Raw genomic sequence first — 18,054 nt, forward strand, 5'->3', positions numbered from 1 at the left:
CAGCTGGTGTTAGTTCCCCCACTCCTTCCGCACCTACTCCATACAAATCTTAGTACATGGAGCAGATGGAAAGACGGAATTGAGAGAATCAGACCACAAAAGTTAATAGTAGACTTGTGGATAGTTTTATCTCAATGGGGAATTTTTGTAGTAGTTTTTGTTGCACAATTAGTCGAATCCAGAGATGTTACTCCACCCTTTACTCCAACTAAGAGAAGTGAAATCCACGGGAAAAAACCACAGCTTTGGGAGAACCTTAGGAGGACTGGATATTGCCCATAGATCTAGAGTCGGTGAAAACTTGTGTGAATTGTACAAATAATAGAGCTTGGAAATGTTTCGTCGAAATTCACATGAGTAAAGATTTACTAAGCGGAACCAAATTCACCCATCCACTTCTCATACTTCTCCAAATCTGCAGCAGAAACAGACTTTGAGATTTTCTTGAGTGCCAAGTCAAAGTCCATCATGGTCACTGGCATCTGTAGCTCATCCTTGGACAGAGCCCGGATCTGTTCTGGTGTTAAACCTTGGATGCGTCGTCTCATGGCCATCATGGAGGCGTCCCTGAAGAACACAATCCAATGGTTATATTGAAAAACATCAAAGTGCAAATCTCGGGGAAAAAAAACTTTACGCAAGTCAACGAGGATAGATGTTAATTGGGTAAATCGGTCTACTTTTGACACCAATTCAAGGTTTCCACGAAACAAATTCACTTAGGTTTTAGAGAGGAGCGCCGCTAAAAGTAATTAAATAGACAATCGAAGAATCCTTCCCCCAGATATTAAATCTGTAATTACGTTTCTGAGCGGATGATTAATTGCGCCGGCAGATTTGCTTAAGACAGCTAACAGATTGCTAAATTATTTATGAAAGGTTAAGGTTTTACCCGGAGGAGATTGTAGCTTTAAGAAAAGAGGAAGAACTTGAATGACAAATCACAAAAAAAAAAAAAAAAAGAGGAATGTTTTTATCTCGTTAACTCTTTCACAACAACCTTGTTACATGTCAAGACTCCAATAAGTGCCCAGTAAAGTTTCTTAACAACCAGTTTGAGGTCTGTATGTAGAGAAAAATACCGATGCATACCGATGTGTGTGTGCAACAAGGCACACCAGACCCCCATCAGAAGATCCGGCACCTTCTTGCGATGCTTGTGCCGGACAAAGGAGTACTTGAGATCTGGATCTGTATAGGCCTTGTGTGGCAAACCTTAGGCAGTCGGGAGGGGTGGATATTTAGGAAAGAACAAGGTGATAGGATGATGATAGATGTAGAGGCAGGGAGGTTGGTGGCTTTAAATCCTCCTCGGTACCCAGCTTTGTTGTTCTTATTAGGTCACTGTGAACTTACTAAACTGAAGAAAATCATCCGTACAACATGGAGGCACAGGTGGTCTGACTGGTGAGTGCAGTCAAGAGTATCCTGCACTTATTTTTGAAGAGGCATCCAAAAAAAACACATGACGTCATGGACGTCATGATTCGGTGCGGCAGTCGAGGTGTGTAATCTGAGTTTCTGCAGAAACTGAGGTGTGTACTATGCGGTTCTGCAGCAGGTGAGGTGGAAAGTTGTGATTTGATAGCACAATAAAAATAAAGATTCATGTATTTACTGTGTATTCAGTTTCCGTTTTCAGGTATTACCGTTATTTGGAATTAATCGAGGGCCTCTAACAATATTTTCGCCCAAGGGGTCTCCACCACCCCTAATCCGACCCTGATACGGACAGTTGTTTCTGTGAGCTGGATGTAGCTCATCCCCTATTCTGGAAACATCCAGCCAATCAAAATGTGGTACCCAATCCTCCAGCTCTCAATAGAGAATGCAATGATAATAATAATAATGAACAGCCACTAATGGTCATCATTCTACCTTAGGGCAAAATAACATTACATTTTATCATTATAAAAGGGGTATTCAGTCTTGGAAATCAGAACACTTTTAACCACACAATAACTACACTTTGTCAAATCTGTAGTAGCCCTTTAAGAAAAAAAAACAGGATAATATTAGGGCTGCTAGATAAAAGAATGTCTAAAATGTACCTGCAAACATTGGTGATATCAGCTCCAGAGTATCCCTCAATCTTCTCTGCGATGACCTCCAGGTTTACCGCCGGGTCCAGCTCCACTTCTCGGAGATTTATTTTCAGCAGCTCCGCTCTTCCATTAGCTGTGACAGGGAGACGGAACAGACATAACTTCATAGCAATTAATAACACAACAATTACTGAAAAGAACTGAAAACATTAGTGTAGCCCCGAATATGCCAAGCCAAAATCAATTAAATCCAAATCATATTCTCTCATTAGATGCCACTTGGCTGCCAGGTGCCAAATTCTGATAAAACGCTATCCAAAACCATCACTGCAGATCACGCTGCACATATGTGCACTGTATTATTAAAAATGAGCTCAGAAATATTCATGATGGCTGTGATGAGAAGGAGTTCCACAATTTTCATATCATTGTAACTCGAGACAAAATTTTTTTTGGTCTCTGTGACAATTGGATTTTAAAAGTGCCAGGATTAACAGTAAAGCTTCAATAGAGACACCTGTGTATCTGTATATTGTAGTCTAAGGCTCAAGTAAGGTAAATTAGCAACATCCAGAGGTCAGTTTGTAACTAGGGGTCGTCTTTAAGTCGGGTGTTCTTAAGTAGGGGACCGCCAGTACCATGAAAATGTTTTAAATTATACACATATACTGTACCTTATGGAAAGGAAAACTAGCAAAAATGTTCCTCTATACAATGGCATACCACAAATGAAAAAGTATAATGGGGCACATTTATCAAACTGACTATTTTTAGTTGCCCATTGCCACCAATCACAGCTCCCCTTTAAAATATTCATTAGCATTGGTAAAATGAAAGATGAGCTGTAATTGGTTATCATGGGCAACTAAGAATATTCTGACTTAGACAGCTTGATAAATCTTCCCCAAATGTCTTAAAGAGGCAGTGTCACAAAGTTCCTCTTTGATCGGGTTATACATTTTTTTTCTTTAACCCTTACAAGAGCTGTCCAAGATAAAGATGTCTAATAGAAAGTGTCTCAAAGTCCAGCATCTAACTATTTAGTGTTACTGAACTGTCTAGTTGCAACGCCCAACCTTCAGGGCCGTCTTCAGGTTTTAGCAGGCCCCTTGGCGATGGAGCCTTTGCAGTGAAATCCTGCATTAAAAGTTCAGAAACTAAAACATTCTCCAGTTCCCTAAAATATTCTGCAATTTATCATCCCAAACAGCCCCCATATGGTTATTTTATATACAGACCCCTTCAGCCCTTATGGATTAATTAAATACAGCTCCCCCTCATCCCCATGGATTCCTTATATACAGCCTTAGGTGGGCCCCCCCAGCAGCTTTAGGCCCCGGCACTTGCCCACATATGCCCAGTGCCAACGCCGGCCCTGGCAACCTTTGCAAAAACCCTCCCAACACCTAGCGCCAAAGGCACATACCCATTCAACCCCTATTATTATTACTGATCATCTGCTTTACACAAAGTGAGCAAGACGGACAAAAAATTGGAAGTGAGATGAAATGAAGAAAAAAAAATGACGATAAAGAAGACCCAAATTTTAGCAGCGTAAATGACCCTTTAACACTCATAGCTCAAGGACATCTACCTTATGTTCTTCTTATAAATGAGATTGGCCTTTGAATGGAGCGTTAGAGATTAAAACGTACTGTTTTAGAAAGTATCACTGTCTGAAACATCACATAATCCTTTTAGAATATCTTATACACGCCTCACGATTTCCCTTGGAAAAAAAAAAATAAATTTTTTGAAAGTCAACTTTAAAGACCTTGAAAAACTCTCCCGATGTTCGGTGTAATTCATTTTTATATGTGTTATAAGCAATAAGTCCTGGCGGCAGCAGGCAGCATAAAATACATGTATGAATAAATCTGATCTAATGACATCACTTTCCAGGAAAAGCTAGAAAAGTCATGTTCTTCTGCCAAGTCCTCGCTGGATACACATCCACTTTACATGCAGCCCGCGCAACACTCACAATTGTTCCAGAAGCAGCAACAGTCCCACAATTTATACTTCTATTCCAGACTTGATGTCAATGCCCTTGGTCCAAAAGATTATTAAGAGAAAGAATATTAGTAATGTTCTGTGTAATGTTATATGTCTGAAAATTTGGTTGCGATAGAGGTGCTGGCCGAGTATGTCATGAGTAATACCAGCACCATGATCATCACAGCTGCTACTTAAAGGAAATATATGCTTTTATGAACCAAATATACCTTGAGGATGCTGTAGCTACACCGATGCAGAAACATATCTTGTTTAATCCCTGAATCGAGTGATTGTGCTGAAAATCACGTTTACTAGTCCATGGGGGTGAGGAGAGGGTCACATATAGAATAAGGTTGAGGAGGGGACCACATATAATGAATAGGAGTAAGGAGGTGGCCGCATATAATGAATAGGGGTGAGGAGGGGGCCCTATATAATAAATGGGAGTGAGGAGGTGGACACATATAGTGAATAGGGGGTGAGGACGGGGCTGCATATATAGCAAGGGCTGTGAGGAGGGGGCTGCAAATAATTATTATGGGTGAGGAGGGGGCCCCATATAGAATAGGGGTAAGAAGGTGCCCGCATATAATGAATAGGGGTGAGGAGGGTGCCGAATATAATGAATAGGGGTGAGGAGGGGGCCCCATATAATAAATGGGAGTGAGGAGGCGAGCCGCATATAATGAATAGGGGTTAGGAGGGGGACACATATAGTGAATAGGGGGTGAGGACAGGGCTGCATATATAGCATGGGCTGTGAGGAGGGGGCTGCATATAATAGGCAGTAAGGGGGGCACATATAATCCATGTGAGGGAGGGGGGCTGCATATAATAGGCAGTAAGGGGGATGCGTATAATCCATATGAGGGAGAGAGGCTGCATATAATTAACCTATGGGTGGTGAGGGGGACCTGGGCTGTATATTATTAATCCATGGGGGAAAGGCAGCTGCATACAATCCATAGGGGGAGGGGGCTGAATATTATTAATCCATGGGGGTGAGGAGGCTGTATAAAATGAATCCATGCCGCTATGTGAGTTTACTGCAAAAGGGCCCACTGAAACCCTAATTCATTACCACTAGTAAAAAGATTGGTGATCGACATAACAGCCCAAAAAAAAAAACCTGTAACCAGTTTTATAACTAAGTCCTTGGGTAAGGCAGCCATGAAAAAGTTTGCCATGTGTGATGAAACTGTAATGGGAGAGATCAGGCTGCTGCATCCTGATGCCGCTGGAGTCTAGACAGCGCAGTCACCGGGACCAGCCATCTCTGAATCCCAATGATCTGATTACAATGATCTGCACCATCAAGTGAAGAAAAATTTTGAAACTTATGTTCTTTCTCGATGAACACCAAAACTTTTTTTTTTTTTTTTTTAACTGTCTTTGGCAGCTCCCAGTGATGCTGAAATGATGTTCGGCTTGAAGTTGCCGACTGTGCTTGTAAATATTTAAAGGGAATTACAGATGTATTAACGTCTATGAATGGAGAATAAACCTATGTCGGGACTATCCTTTGGGAAGCCTTTCAATGCCGCTCTTTGTATTTACATTTAGATATATTTTGGCTTTGAAAACCTGCAGTTCTTTGTGCTGTACTCTTCTTCATCTACTCTGTTTACCGTATGTAAGGAGGAGTGGGCCGTCCCGCAAGACATTGACTTCCTTGGATGAATAATTCTGATACATAAAAATGAAGGAACAAATAGATTGCCAACATTATCAAAAAGCATACATAAATTTAGGGCATCTTCACAGTTGTCTGTGCTCCGGAAAAGCTATTTTTGCCACAAATTATGGTAAATCTGTAGGTTCTTATAAGCTACACCCCTCTCAATAACCCCTCATGCCTTATGTGACACTTTACAGACCATTTTATGACTAGTTTGACTAGAGGGCATGACTCAAAAGGGAACCTGTCATCGTGAAGGTCATTTTTACATGATGACAGGTTCCACTAGCCTCTCAAAAACGCCTTTGTTGCACATCTGAATAATTACACAGCTTTTTAATTGTTTCATTATTATCACCCGGCTCCCTGCCAGCAGTGTGTGGCGAGTCCCAGGAGGAGTGGCACAGGTCAAACAGCACAAGTAGTCTTTCCTCAATCCCTCTATTTCACTTATTGCCCTTCTTCAGCCTCTCCCCCTGCTACCTTCCCCTGCTTACATCAGATCACAGATGCAAGCAATTCTCATTTAAACTGATGGCAAGGAGCCAATAAATGTTAAAGAAACTATTAGTAATCAGTGAAATTATTCAGATGCACCACAAAGGCATACAAGAGGCTATTGGAGCCTGTCATGTAATAATCACCTTCCCAATGACAGGTCCCCTTTAAAAAAAAAAAAAAAGTAAGGGTGTATGGCAAATATTATGCAAATAAGGCAAACTTGTGATGCATTTTTGTGATGTAAGCTATGCCATCAAATTCGAGGTGCAGAATTGTACCAAACTTAACAATCTTAAAACACAAGTGCACTGATATATTTACTTCCAGGAATGAGAGTTCCCTATTGAGGATGACGTCTTTTCTATTTCGAGCTTTCCCATTTTATTTGTATTTGCAGGAATATGATCAATTGAATTGCTTTCTACAAGTAATTCCTAATAACATATCAAAGGCGGTACAAGGTTTATTAGTTAAAGGATTGTCCAGTGTAGGAAAACTTGGTTCACAAAAAATGGTTCACAATGAAAAAAAAATGGATCCCTCATGGACTCCCTGCTGTTCCACTCCATATGGCTCTCTCTATAAAATATACATTATGTCAGCCACTCACTGGCTGAGGTGGGTTTACTACTGGGGCCTGTCACTGGCTGAGTGGGAAATTCCTATGTGTTGACAGGAACATCCGGTAGAGATAAGACTTGGAACAGGAAGTGTTAAAAAGAGTCTTATGGATTGGCGTTTAGCATAACCCACGCACTGTAGATGAGCATGATTGCTTTTTAAGTTTGTGATGTGCATCCCGGACATATTGCCAGCCAATCCGGCCACAGCTGTCCTCCCTGACCAGTCTCAGCCATGGCTAGTAGGTTGAGTGTCAATTGCCATGGGTAGTCAATAGTAGGTTGGGAGTCAATTGCCATGGGCATCTTTTCACCAGATCGGCCACAAATATATCCCGAGCGCACATAAAACCACACTTAAAGTTTGGGTCCACTTAACTCCAAAGCCTTTTACATGAAATCTAACAGTAGGATATAAAAACTATAACATAGCGCTAAAACAATGGTCCGTTGTTGAAAGAAATGTTTGAGTGATACAAACAGATATGGTATCGGATAAATATTAACATCGGTTGACATCGGTAAACCGTCTAGGTTGTAAGGATGATGGAGCTGCAGCAGGTGGCCTAGTATCCGGAACTTTTTAAAAGCTGCGGATCGTCTTGAGGAGAGGAGGGTAGGAAAAAAATAGGCCAATTCAGCGCTGCTCCAGGTTTACAACATTTTATTAGTAAAGTGCATGGATGGACAATGCGTTTCGGGTGCGTACTGCTCCCTTTCATCAGGTCCAAAAGATAAGAGTCCTGTTATAGCTTTTTCCTAAATTCACAGTGAGCATACGATATGATATGGCACAGTAAAGAGTTTTCTTGTTATATTGCCTTAGTCCCTATACCTGTGAGCTTGGGAATCAGTTATAGAAGAGTGTTGTGAGCCGGCACTAGCGCTGTGTGAGCCGGCACTTTACTAATAAAATGTTGTGAACCTGGAGCAGCGCTGAATTGGCCTATTTTTTCCTACCCTCCTCTTTTACATGAAATGTCAGTTTTGAAATGAATCTTGTTACGACTTCAGTTTGCAGTTATCCATACTGATACAGATAGACGTTGGCACATTGTGGCCATTAACATGTGATGCTTGCCCATTCCTTCCAGTTGACAGGACTGGAAAAGACTAGCACCGACGCAGGGAATTCTGAAGTTTTCTAGTTTAGTCATGCAGGATTTTGTTCTCTATACTGAAGAGAACAAAGCTGCGATCTAGTCCAGTGGATGGAATTCTATTTCATCTTCAGGGGGGGTTGTAAAAATACAAAATCCACAAATATTGCGACAAAAAAAAGGAACAAAATGTTTGACTGTTCTATTCAGGTTGGTGTCTACAGCAGCTATGCAAACAGGTCACAGCATAAAGCAGCTCTCGCTGTCTCTATCACAGCAGGAAGTCACAGCACAACTAAAGCTGAATAACATAGAGCCAAAGAAAGCTATGGATAGGTCTATGTAATTGAGGAAGCTACCAAAGAAGCTAAAATGCATTGGGGCTTATTTACTAAGGGTCCGGGGACCGCACTTTTGTTGGATTTTGGAAGTTTTCGGGGTTTGCGCCGCTGGGTCAGGTATTTAACTGGGGATTATGTTGCATGCGATTGGATTGTGTCGCAGCTGCACTGGCTTTCGTGTGATGCAAATTGGGGGGAGTGTCATCGGACGATCCGACTGATTCGGACTAAGGGCGGGATTTAAGATTCTAATTGTGTCACTTACATACACTGGGAAGAAGAAGGTGAACTCTGGCAGAGCTAAGCGGGGAAGCGACACATGCAGGATATCGGACGCACAATCTTCGTGAATCGCAGCAGAGTGCATTCCGGTTGGACAATGCACTTTCGGGGATCGCGAAAGGACAGGTAAGTTAATGGAGCAAATTTACTTACCTGGTCCTGTCACGATCCCCGATTCGGATGGTCTGGCGAAGATTAAGTCTGGTGCGTGTTCCTGCATCCATCGCTTCCCTGCCGATGTCCGCTGGCATGCCCCCGATTTGTGTCGCACACAAGCCGGCGCCGATGCGCCAAAATCCGATTGCGTGCGCCAAAATCCCCTACTCGATGCGGCGCAAAACGGAAATCATCGGGAAACCTGCCGAAAATGCGCTCTGTGGACCCTTAGTAAATGAGCGCCAATGTGGCCCAATTTGTTGACCAGAAGGTTATTCATTTTGATAAATGATTGGAAAGAAAAACACAAGTTTCAAAGTGAGAGATATAATATTTTCATTTTGTTGGAATGCTATGGGGTTTTTTGAAGCCTTTTTATTACCTTAAACAAACGATTTTATAGACTTTGGTGTTTGCACTTTATCCTGCTGGACATTTTTTATGGATAAAAATGATTTAGCATTTCCATAGCATGAAAAAAAAATTTGACATGTTTTTCCTAAGAATAAGTTCACAGCCAAACACCGCCCACCTCCGACCTAATATAGGCTTCTATAAGACCAAAACCTGCCTCACTTTAGGAGTTCAATTTGTCCAGGATGCAAGCTGAGTTGATAGTGTCCCCTGTTGTCTGGCCAGCAGCTGGCTTCAAAGGCCCATTTTACGAACATCCAATGAATAGAGAAATCTACTGCTCTGGCGCGGTTTCCCCGCAGTGCTTGGTCACGTCAGATATGGAAGAGACTCCGCTATCACATAAATCAGCTGAAATCATCCGCATAGAGCTGTACAGATACAAATACTCGGTCTAATCCATCATAGATGGACAGATGTGGACACAACACTATCCCTTATCTGTAACCTTTACAAAAAGAAACAGCAGCGAGCGCCGTCGTGGTGAACAGATGGGTTAAGGCAACATCTTAAGGCTGGATAAAGTTGTTTTTCACATCCAGAACTGCCAAAATCCGCATTTAAATACAAGTTAAAAAAAAAAAAAAAAAAAGACAAATATCACCTAACAGTGTCTGGCAAAGTGACACAAGTAATTAATTTGTTTCCAGTGAAGCAGAAAAAGTCTTAAACCTGTGAATGGGGATAAGGAACTTAGTATACTATAAAACAATTTCATTTTTTTTACAAAAGTAAACTAAAAGCATACATGTACAAATAGTCTCCATATTAGGTCACTTATAGACTGCAGAATATTTTGTCTTTTATGCAGAGAAATCGATCAGAAAAGCAGCTGGATATCTCATTGTGCATTTAAAGGGAACCTGTCCCCAGGGACCTCATTTTCACTAAAGAAAGGTTGTAGAAGCCCATTACAGCTGCATTGCATATTTGCCTTTCTGCTTTCTTTATACGTCTGCATTACAATATAATTGTGCGTTTTAACTTAACTTGCACCCTAACAGAACCCTCTGTTAAGTCGCAGAGGTTGGGCTTTGGTTTGGTTACATTTAAAAAAACAAGACTTGACTTGTCTGTGCAGCAAACTCCTCAGTTCTCAGCCCCCAACACTGTGCTCTTGTACAGCTCCCCCACTGATGACAGCTCCTGTGTAGGAGCAGGAGGGAGGAGCGCAAAGATGGGGGCTGAGAAGTTTGCAGCACAGACAATTCACATGTTTTTGAAATGCATCCAAGCCAAAGCCCAACCCCTAGCACTAAACAGATGATTCTGTTAGGGTGCAAAATAAGTTACAACACACAACTATGTTGTAATGCAAATGCTTATAAAGGGCAGTAAGACATTTGCAACCTGGTGACAGGTTCCCTTTAAGCTAATTCTTTAATATCAGATTGATCATATATCAGCTTAAATAAGCGTTTCTTCTATGAGAGAAGACATTCCAGGATTGGACATTTTGGGATGCAGTGATACCTAACATGTAGGTATTTTTTTACTATTTTTCAGACCCCCTAGTGTACTTTAACCCTAGGTTTGGTTGTCTGATTGATCGAACCATATACTACAGTATGGCAGCATATGGGGGATCTTCCACCTCATTAATTACAATGTGCACATCGGGTCTGTGTATGACCCAAGGATATCACAGTAACAGAACACCGCTCCCTGATGACACCACGGGGTGCGACCATCTAAGACAATATGGTGGCACTAGTCAAGTGCTACTGGCTTTTAATGCCGCCGGCAGCTTTGCCTGCGGGCTAACACCGATCAGGGGTGTTTTTGTTGAGTGTTTGCTGCAATATGCAGCAAACGCTTACTGGCTATGGAGATGGCTCAGCCCATGAGCCCTCTCCAAAAAACCTGCAGCCGAAAGGGGTTAACAAAAATAAAGCATTTTACAGCAATTCAACCTGTCTCCCTCAGTACTACTGTTGACACTGGATATACATAACAGTGCTATAGTCAGGCAGGTCTTCCTGTGTGCTCAGATTGAAACATATCTCCTTTACTGAAGAAGCAGGGGTAAGGAGACACTTCCTGTCCAGCAGTTTGCATAGAAGACCTGCTCTACAGATAAGTGTCTTGATCAGAGGGGAAAGAGGGCATAGCAGTGCCAAGTGTGTATTTGGTTAGATAGTAGAGCCGAGTGTGTTTTTGTGTCTTATATCCTTCTTATGACTTTGATCTGGATCATCATGTGTCAGATATGACTAGAATCTTCAGTAGCTAAAAGAAAGTGTAGCTAAACCTTGTACCATTATAATCGAATCACATTTTCTAAGGCAAGCCACTAAAGGTATACACTTACACAACGTATAAGCTGCGCAGTTCTTGATGCAAGGTTGTTGAGCAGAGCAGGAAATAACAAATGAAGAAGGCATTTTGCAAAAAATAAAAAAAAAAAAGTTTCTTTCCTGAACCAAATGTCTCTTTTTCTCTGTTCACACTTCAATGGATTGGAATAAAGAAAGCATGTTTATAAAAACTAAAAAAAAACACGGATCTGTCTGAATCGGAAGAGCATAAATACTGATTTGTACTACAAAAAAAAAAATCAGCAGCAAATGTAAATGGAGATTTGGGACATTTGTACTTGTTCGTGTTACCTATATGTTTGATGAACATTAGCAAAATGAGAAATCGCCAAGATATTATAAAAAGGGCCCATAACATGCAGTGGCATCCCTCCTGCAGGTGGAGGCCATCCGAGGATATACAGAACTGTGCAGAAGTTTTAGGCAGGTGTGAAAACATGCTTTCCAAAATAGATGTGTAAATACAAGTGTTAAACAAATGTAATCTGCAGCAAGGACAACAACCCAAAACACACAATGACCGCCATCACTACAGATACAGTCCTGATCTCTACATCGCGTGTGTCTGCCATTACATGACGAGACAGAAGGAAATGAAGAGATAGATATGTACTTAGTTATACTTAGTATAAAGATGGGAGACATTTCCTAAGCCTTGTCTGCAAGTTTTCTGGCTAACAAGGCTAGTTAACAAAACATCTATAACTTTTTTATATTTCTATGTAAAGAGCTCTGTGACGGTATTTAGTATTCCATGACGTGTCCTGGGAAGTGGGAAGAAAATTTCCAAATACAGTAAAATTTGGTGAAAAAATGCATTTGCACCATTTTCTTGTGGGTTTGGTTTCTGTCAGAGAAACAGATCGTCACTACCCGATGGCATCACAGGGAGCGGCGATCACAGCCAAGATGGTGGCGCACATGTGCCGTCAGCTTTTTTTACACTCACTGGGCCACATGTATCATAGTTTTGTCTCTCTGACGTGAATTTTAGAGACATTTGGCGGCTCTTTTTTGCACCTTATGTATGATCCTGTCTTTTTACTTGTGATACATGTTCAGTTTTTCCTATCCTGTCAGGCGCAATGTTAACACATGCGTTAACGTGGCGTATATATTGCGTTTTGTAAATGCAAATGTTAACAGTAATGAAATAAGGCAAATCGCCTCTCCTCAGCTGTTGTAATTAGTCTCAAAATGGATTATAAACGCAATTAAACCGCTACGTGTGAACTCACCCTTAGAAGTAACCAATAAAAAAAAAATTAAGAATTTTGACAAAAGAGGTTACTGTGCAAAATGTTAAACATTTAAAGCATGTGAAATAATTCAAATTTACACGTTAAAATAAGGTTCATGAAAAAAAAACCTTCCTTTGCACCTGCCCTGGACCAGGTGCAGATTTGCGCCAAATTAGCGCAAAAAAGTGAAACCTAAGTGAAATGTCGCACAGAACATCTGGAAAACAATGATACATAAGACACACTGCACAAAGGTGCAGACAAGGCGTACTTGAAAAAGAACAGAGTTAAAAGTCGCAAATATGGCGCAAAAACGACAAAAGTCGCTAAAATTTGACAATTTGCCTAGCTGAAACTATGATACATGTGCCCCACTGTGTGGGAGAGGGCCAACTCCATACACCTGCAGCAGACATGTGATGTTAAAATCAATATTTCATGTGATTTTGAAGGAAATCTACCATTAAAATCCATCATAATAAACCAGGGACACTAACTCATAGATCCAGGCACTGTGATTGTGGTTTCTTATGTTTTTTTTATCCATGGCCTCCTCCCTTCTAAAATTAACTTTTAAAATACTGCTAACCCTGAATTAACAACGGATATGATTTTTGTTTATTCACTTTCCATTTTGGGTATCGATTAGGTATTGATAAAAGCAAACTATTAACACTTTTATGTGTCAACAAATTTTTACTAGGCAGCCCTTTGCCAAAAACCCAGCCAAGATTCCCTTGCACACTTGTATTCATCCTGCATGTAACTTATCAATCTCTTAATACCTGTAGGTAACGGAATATAGATCCTCTTTTCTAATCTCCTCCGTAAAGCCTCATCAATATCCCACGGGAAGTTGGTCGCAGCCAGAACCATAACCATTTTTGAGGGATCATCATTTTCTAGGGCGCCTCCGACACCTGGAATAATAAAGTAAGAAGTAGTAAACTGACAAAAAATGGCGACATGGAGGAAGCATGATCTTTATTAAATCCGCGTTTTGCTCTGAAGACTTCTTAGAATTCTGAGGCCACTTTCCATCAATCATAGAAGCTCCGCATCCACTGTACTGCTCTGCTAGTTCATCCAAGTATACATTCATAAAACACACTGTCCCAGGCAATTTCTCAAATGGCATCTGTGCACGGAGGTTTTGAAGTCTGATGCTGCAGGGCTTTACATAAAATAACTACTGTTGTACATTGCTCAGCCGAGGGAGACAGGTTATTTATATAACTGTCTCTCCTACTCTCAGACTAAAGGGGATGAAAAGTTATTAAAGGAAACACTCCAAAAGTTCTTTTATATCGAGCTCTCTCCGGCAAAATAAAGCAAAATTACATTCAAGCACTTTAGTTCTGTGCAAGGAGGCAAATGCTATTATGATGTCCGCAAATTCCTTTATATGAACCTTGTCCTCCCAGAGAGTGCACGAAAATGACTAAAAACATATTCAAGGACGGAAGTATGTGGAGTGCTACCCTTTACAGACTGGAAACGCAAATGAACAGTAAAGGGTTAAAAAAATGTCGGCACATACAGAGACACTCTCTTATATACACGTGGAAGGAGGCACACATTTAGGCTCAGTGAAAAGCAGCACAGGATAACTGGTAGTGTCCAAAAGCCAGGTGCAAACTTAGACTACACAGTGATTCATCACGGCATCTCATGCAGATTAATATATCTGGCCAAGATTTAAGCCTGTCCAAGAAAATCTCTCTATGGGGCACATTAACTATAGGCTGGCGCTCAGTGAATGAAGCAAGTGAATCAAGCTGCCCCGCCCCCTGGCACTCACCGGATCTTTTGGGAGGCTCCAGCTGATGAAGATTTGCGCCATAACATCAACAACCCGTACTGACAATATGCAAGGCCCTGTAATGCCCCCTCCTCGCCCAACAGGCATAGAGAGAGCACAGAAGTCACATCTTGTACACCTGTTTTTAGGCTGGTGGGACTAGTGAGACACCCCTTCCCAGATTTCAAAAGTTTATCTTTACACCTACTATATTTGGCACAATTTTAGCACGTGGTCATAATTTGTGGTGAAAATCAGGCCATACTTCTTCCTGTGAAGCCACAGCCATTATCCTACAAGTTGTAGAGGTCTATAAAAATATTGTGGTAAATGGCATCCGTACAGATTTTGGGATTTTTTGGAAACCCATGAAAAGTGTCTCTTAATACAGAGGACCACTGCTAATCAAACCCTATACATCCTTAAGATTTTTTACAATAGGAGTCAACAAATGAAGAAACAAACAAAAAAAAAAAACAGACTGCAGCAGGTAAACAAAAAATTTTCGTGATCCTCCATCACTCCCATTACTACTTCCTAGTCCCAGCAAAGTCTACATTCACATCACGTTGGAGCCGTCCATTGTAAGAATATGTGCGCCAAATTGCCAACCTGCGCTTGCAGCGGAGGGCTAGGACATATCCCACAGTATTCTTATACATTAGGATATGTTGATTTGTTTTTCCCCCTCCCCCCTGATAGCGGGAGGAGGATTAAACATCAGCAGCAACAAGTGTTTGGCCGCTGTCGTTGCTCAGGGTGCTTCACCAGTTATGTAAATGTCCTCATATGAAAGATTACATCATTGGGAACCACCAAGAGTGTACACTCAGCTGAGGCCGAGGATGGATGCACTACTATTACCTCCATGCCCCATGCCTACAGTAGCCTATGTGGAATGTATACATGTATACTTCAGGAAGAATCAGGATAAAAAGTCACAGTATTCCTGATGAAATACTACTTTATACGGGGTATTATTAGGTGTAGCGGAGTCACTGAATAAGGTCTACCATCCTTTTACCAACATGTAAAATTTGACATGTACATATTGGGCTATTGCAATATATTTAGATGTGGCTTTAATAAGAAGACCTCATACCATCCATTTGGATAAGCAGCTCTGACTTGACTCTCCGACTGGCTTCATGTTCATCTGAAGTTCCCCTGCGACTGCAGATCGAGTCAATTTCATCAATAAAAATAGTGGTGGGGGCATAAAATCTGGCCTGTGTTGAGCGGTATAAAAAGAGGAAACATGTATAAAAATATGTTTGCAATAGGCCACATATTTAAAATATTTTACCTTAGCCCCCCATTTGAAGACAAAGTTAGAATGTGAAGGTAATAAAAACATACAATGCATTCTCTTCTATTTTGGACCCTGCCCTTTTATATAGAAAGTCACCTTGTAAGTAGTAACACGGGAGATCCAATTTAAGTCACGGAAATCGGCAAGAAATGTTATAGCTCCTCATTAAGGAGCCTCATAAAGAATGACACTTCCTGTTCTGTGGAGATCACTTCTTGGCAATCGTCTCATTATTTGCACAAGATAATACATGTACAGGCAGACCCCGGGTTTGTACTTATGTTGAATTTGTATGCAAGTCGGAACTGTATATTTAAATAATTGTAGCGCCAGACAAAATTTTATTTTTGTCCCAGTGACAATTGGATTTTCAAAATTTTGGGCTCTAATGGGACCAAGGATTATAACTAAAACTTTATTACAGACACCTTACAGCTGATCATTGCAGCCTGGGACTATAGTAAAGCATTCAGAGAGCTTCACCAGTAGGGGACCGCCTCAATAGATAAATCATGGACCATTCTCACACCTGTGATGGTGATAGTCACAGGTCCCCCCCCCCTCCGACCTCCCTACAGAACTTCATTTGTATTTTTTGTATTTTTACGGGGCGCTCCCACAATAATCTCCCACAGAAGTCAACAGACCATATCCAAACTACAAGAATTTTCCCCAATTATTTGTTCCTAGCTTGGAAAAAAATAAATAAATAACCACTTGGAATTGGAATATTCCAAGTCCAAAAACCACTTGTCTTTGAGTTGACAAGAGTCGCATATTACACGTAATGTAATGTTAAAAAAATAAGTCAATTCATTCAAATTATTTTGAGCAATGATTCAGTTTTAAAAGAAAACTTGATCCTCCTTTACAGACATGACAATAGTAGAAAAACAGTCAAACTAAACCACACAAAGAAACCTACCATTTCAAATAATAAGCGCACCAACTTTTCAGATTCTCCCCTGTATTTAGATGTTAGGGTTGATGAGGAAACGTTAAAAAATGTTGTTCCACATTCTGTCGCTACGGCTTTGGCCAACATAGTCTTACCAGTACCGGGTGGTCCGACCATTAAAACACCCTAAAGAAAGGGAAGAATAAAAACAGATAACTTTATTACCATAAGAAAGCAAAAAAGAGACCATCATCAGTTTATATCCCACTAAACTAAGTGCCCTCATGTAGGGTATGAAATATCCTTTCTAAAATGTCCTCTTATGTGAAATCTCACATGTTTAACTAATAAAAAAAAATCTCCAAAGTTAAGTGAAATGAGCAGAGAAGAGTCATTTATCTAAGATGAGTCAAGTTTAGAGGCTGCATGGGGAGTGTCACTTCAGGCGCCCCTATTTTTAGTTCTATAGTACCTGGAAAAATGGTGTCATATTAAAGAAAAGCATCTCATGTTTAAGAACACATTCTGGTTCTGTGAGCTACTGCGCCAGATATACAGACCGTTAAAAAAAGGGAATTAAATGTAGTTGGAAGTGTGGGCTGCAGATTAAAATCAATTTCCCCTTTTTTATCTGCCTATATATCTTGTAATGTAGCTCACAGAACCAAAATCTGGTAACAGGTTCCCTTTGTTTATTGTATTTCTTAAATTATAAATAAAGCAAAAAAAAAAGACTTTTAGAAAAAATTGATGATGGTAACGATTATGCCATCTACCACTTTTGAATATCCCAAAATCTACAAAACATAAACAAAAACAAACTTTCCAATAGAGGACTGTGCCCTCTACACATGGGAGAGAAGAGTTCCACAAACTCACTGCTGTATCTCAGGTGTATGAGGACCTTCAAACTCCCAGGTAACAGGTAAAGGAAATCTACCACCAGGATGAAGCATTGTAAACCAAGCACACTGACATATTGGTGTGTGCCTCTGGCAGGATCTGCTTATCTTTTAGCTTCGTATGCCCTTGTTTTAAGAAAAAAAGGATTTAAAAATTTAGCAACTGAGCCTGAGGGGCTCCAGTTTCAATTGAGTCTGAAGCCCCTCGGGTTCATTGCATAATTTTTAAAACCTTTATTTTAATAAGAAGCTAAAAGAAGACCAAAACCTGCCAGAGTGAGAACACACCAGTATGTCACAGTGTGCTTGGTTTACAAACCTTCATCCTGGTGGTAGATGACCTTTAAAGGGATTTTTCATGCTTGCAATAGGTCATTAGTATCGAACAGCTGGGGTTTGACACTTAGAGAAAGGATCTTGTGGTCCACCTTCTTTCTATTTGTGGCT

At 40.7% G+C, this 18,054-nt stretch overlaps 1 protein-coding gene across 1 annotated transcript in view; it reads right to left on the minus strand.

The window, feature by feature from the left end:
- Nucleotides 1-337: 337 nt before the first annotated feature.
- The window catches only part of KATNAL1 (katanin catalytic subunit A1 like 1), a 60,499-nt gene continuing 42,782 nt past the window's right edge, over nucleotides 338-18,054 (minus strand). Inside the window, exons 7-11 of the mRNA XM_072134365.1 lie at nucleotides 16,733-16,891; nucleotides 15,598-15,724; nucleotides 13,480-13,614; nucleotides 2,052-2,178; nucleotides 338-567 (exon numbers count right to left, since the gene is read on the minus strand). Of these exons, the coding sequence (XP_071990466.1) occupies nucleotides 369-567; nucleotides 2,052-2,178; nucleotides 13,480-13,614; nucleotides 15,598-15,724; nucleotides 16,733-16,891 (747 nt within the window). The 3' untranslated portion in view covers nucleotides 338-368. The remainder of the gene's footprint in view (nucleotides 568-2,051; nucleotides 2,179-13,479; nucleotides 13,615-15,597; nucleotides 15,725-16,732; nucleotides 16,892-18,054) is intronic.

This window comes from Engystomops pustulosus, chromosome 2 (assembly GCF_040894005.1).
Source record: "Engystomops pustulosus chromosome 2, aEngPut4.maternal, whole genome shotgun sequence".
NCBI lineage: Eukaryota > Metazoa > Chordata > Amphibia > Anura > Leptodactylidae > Engystomops > Engystomops pustulosus.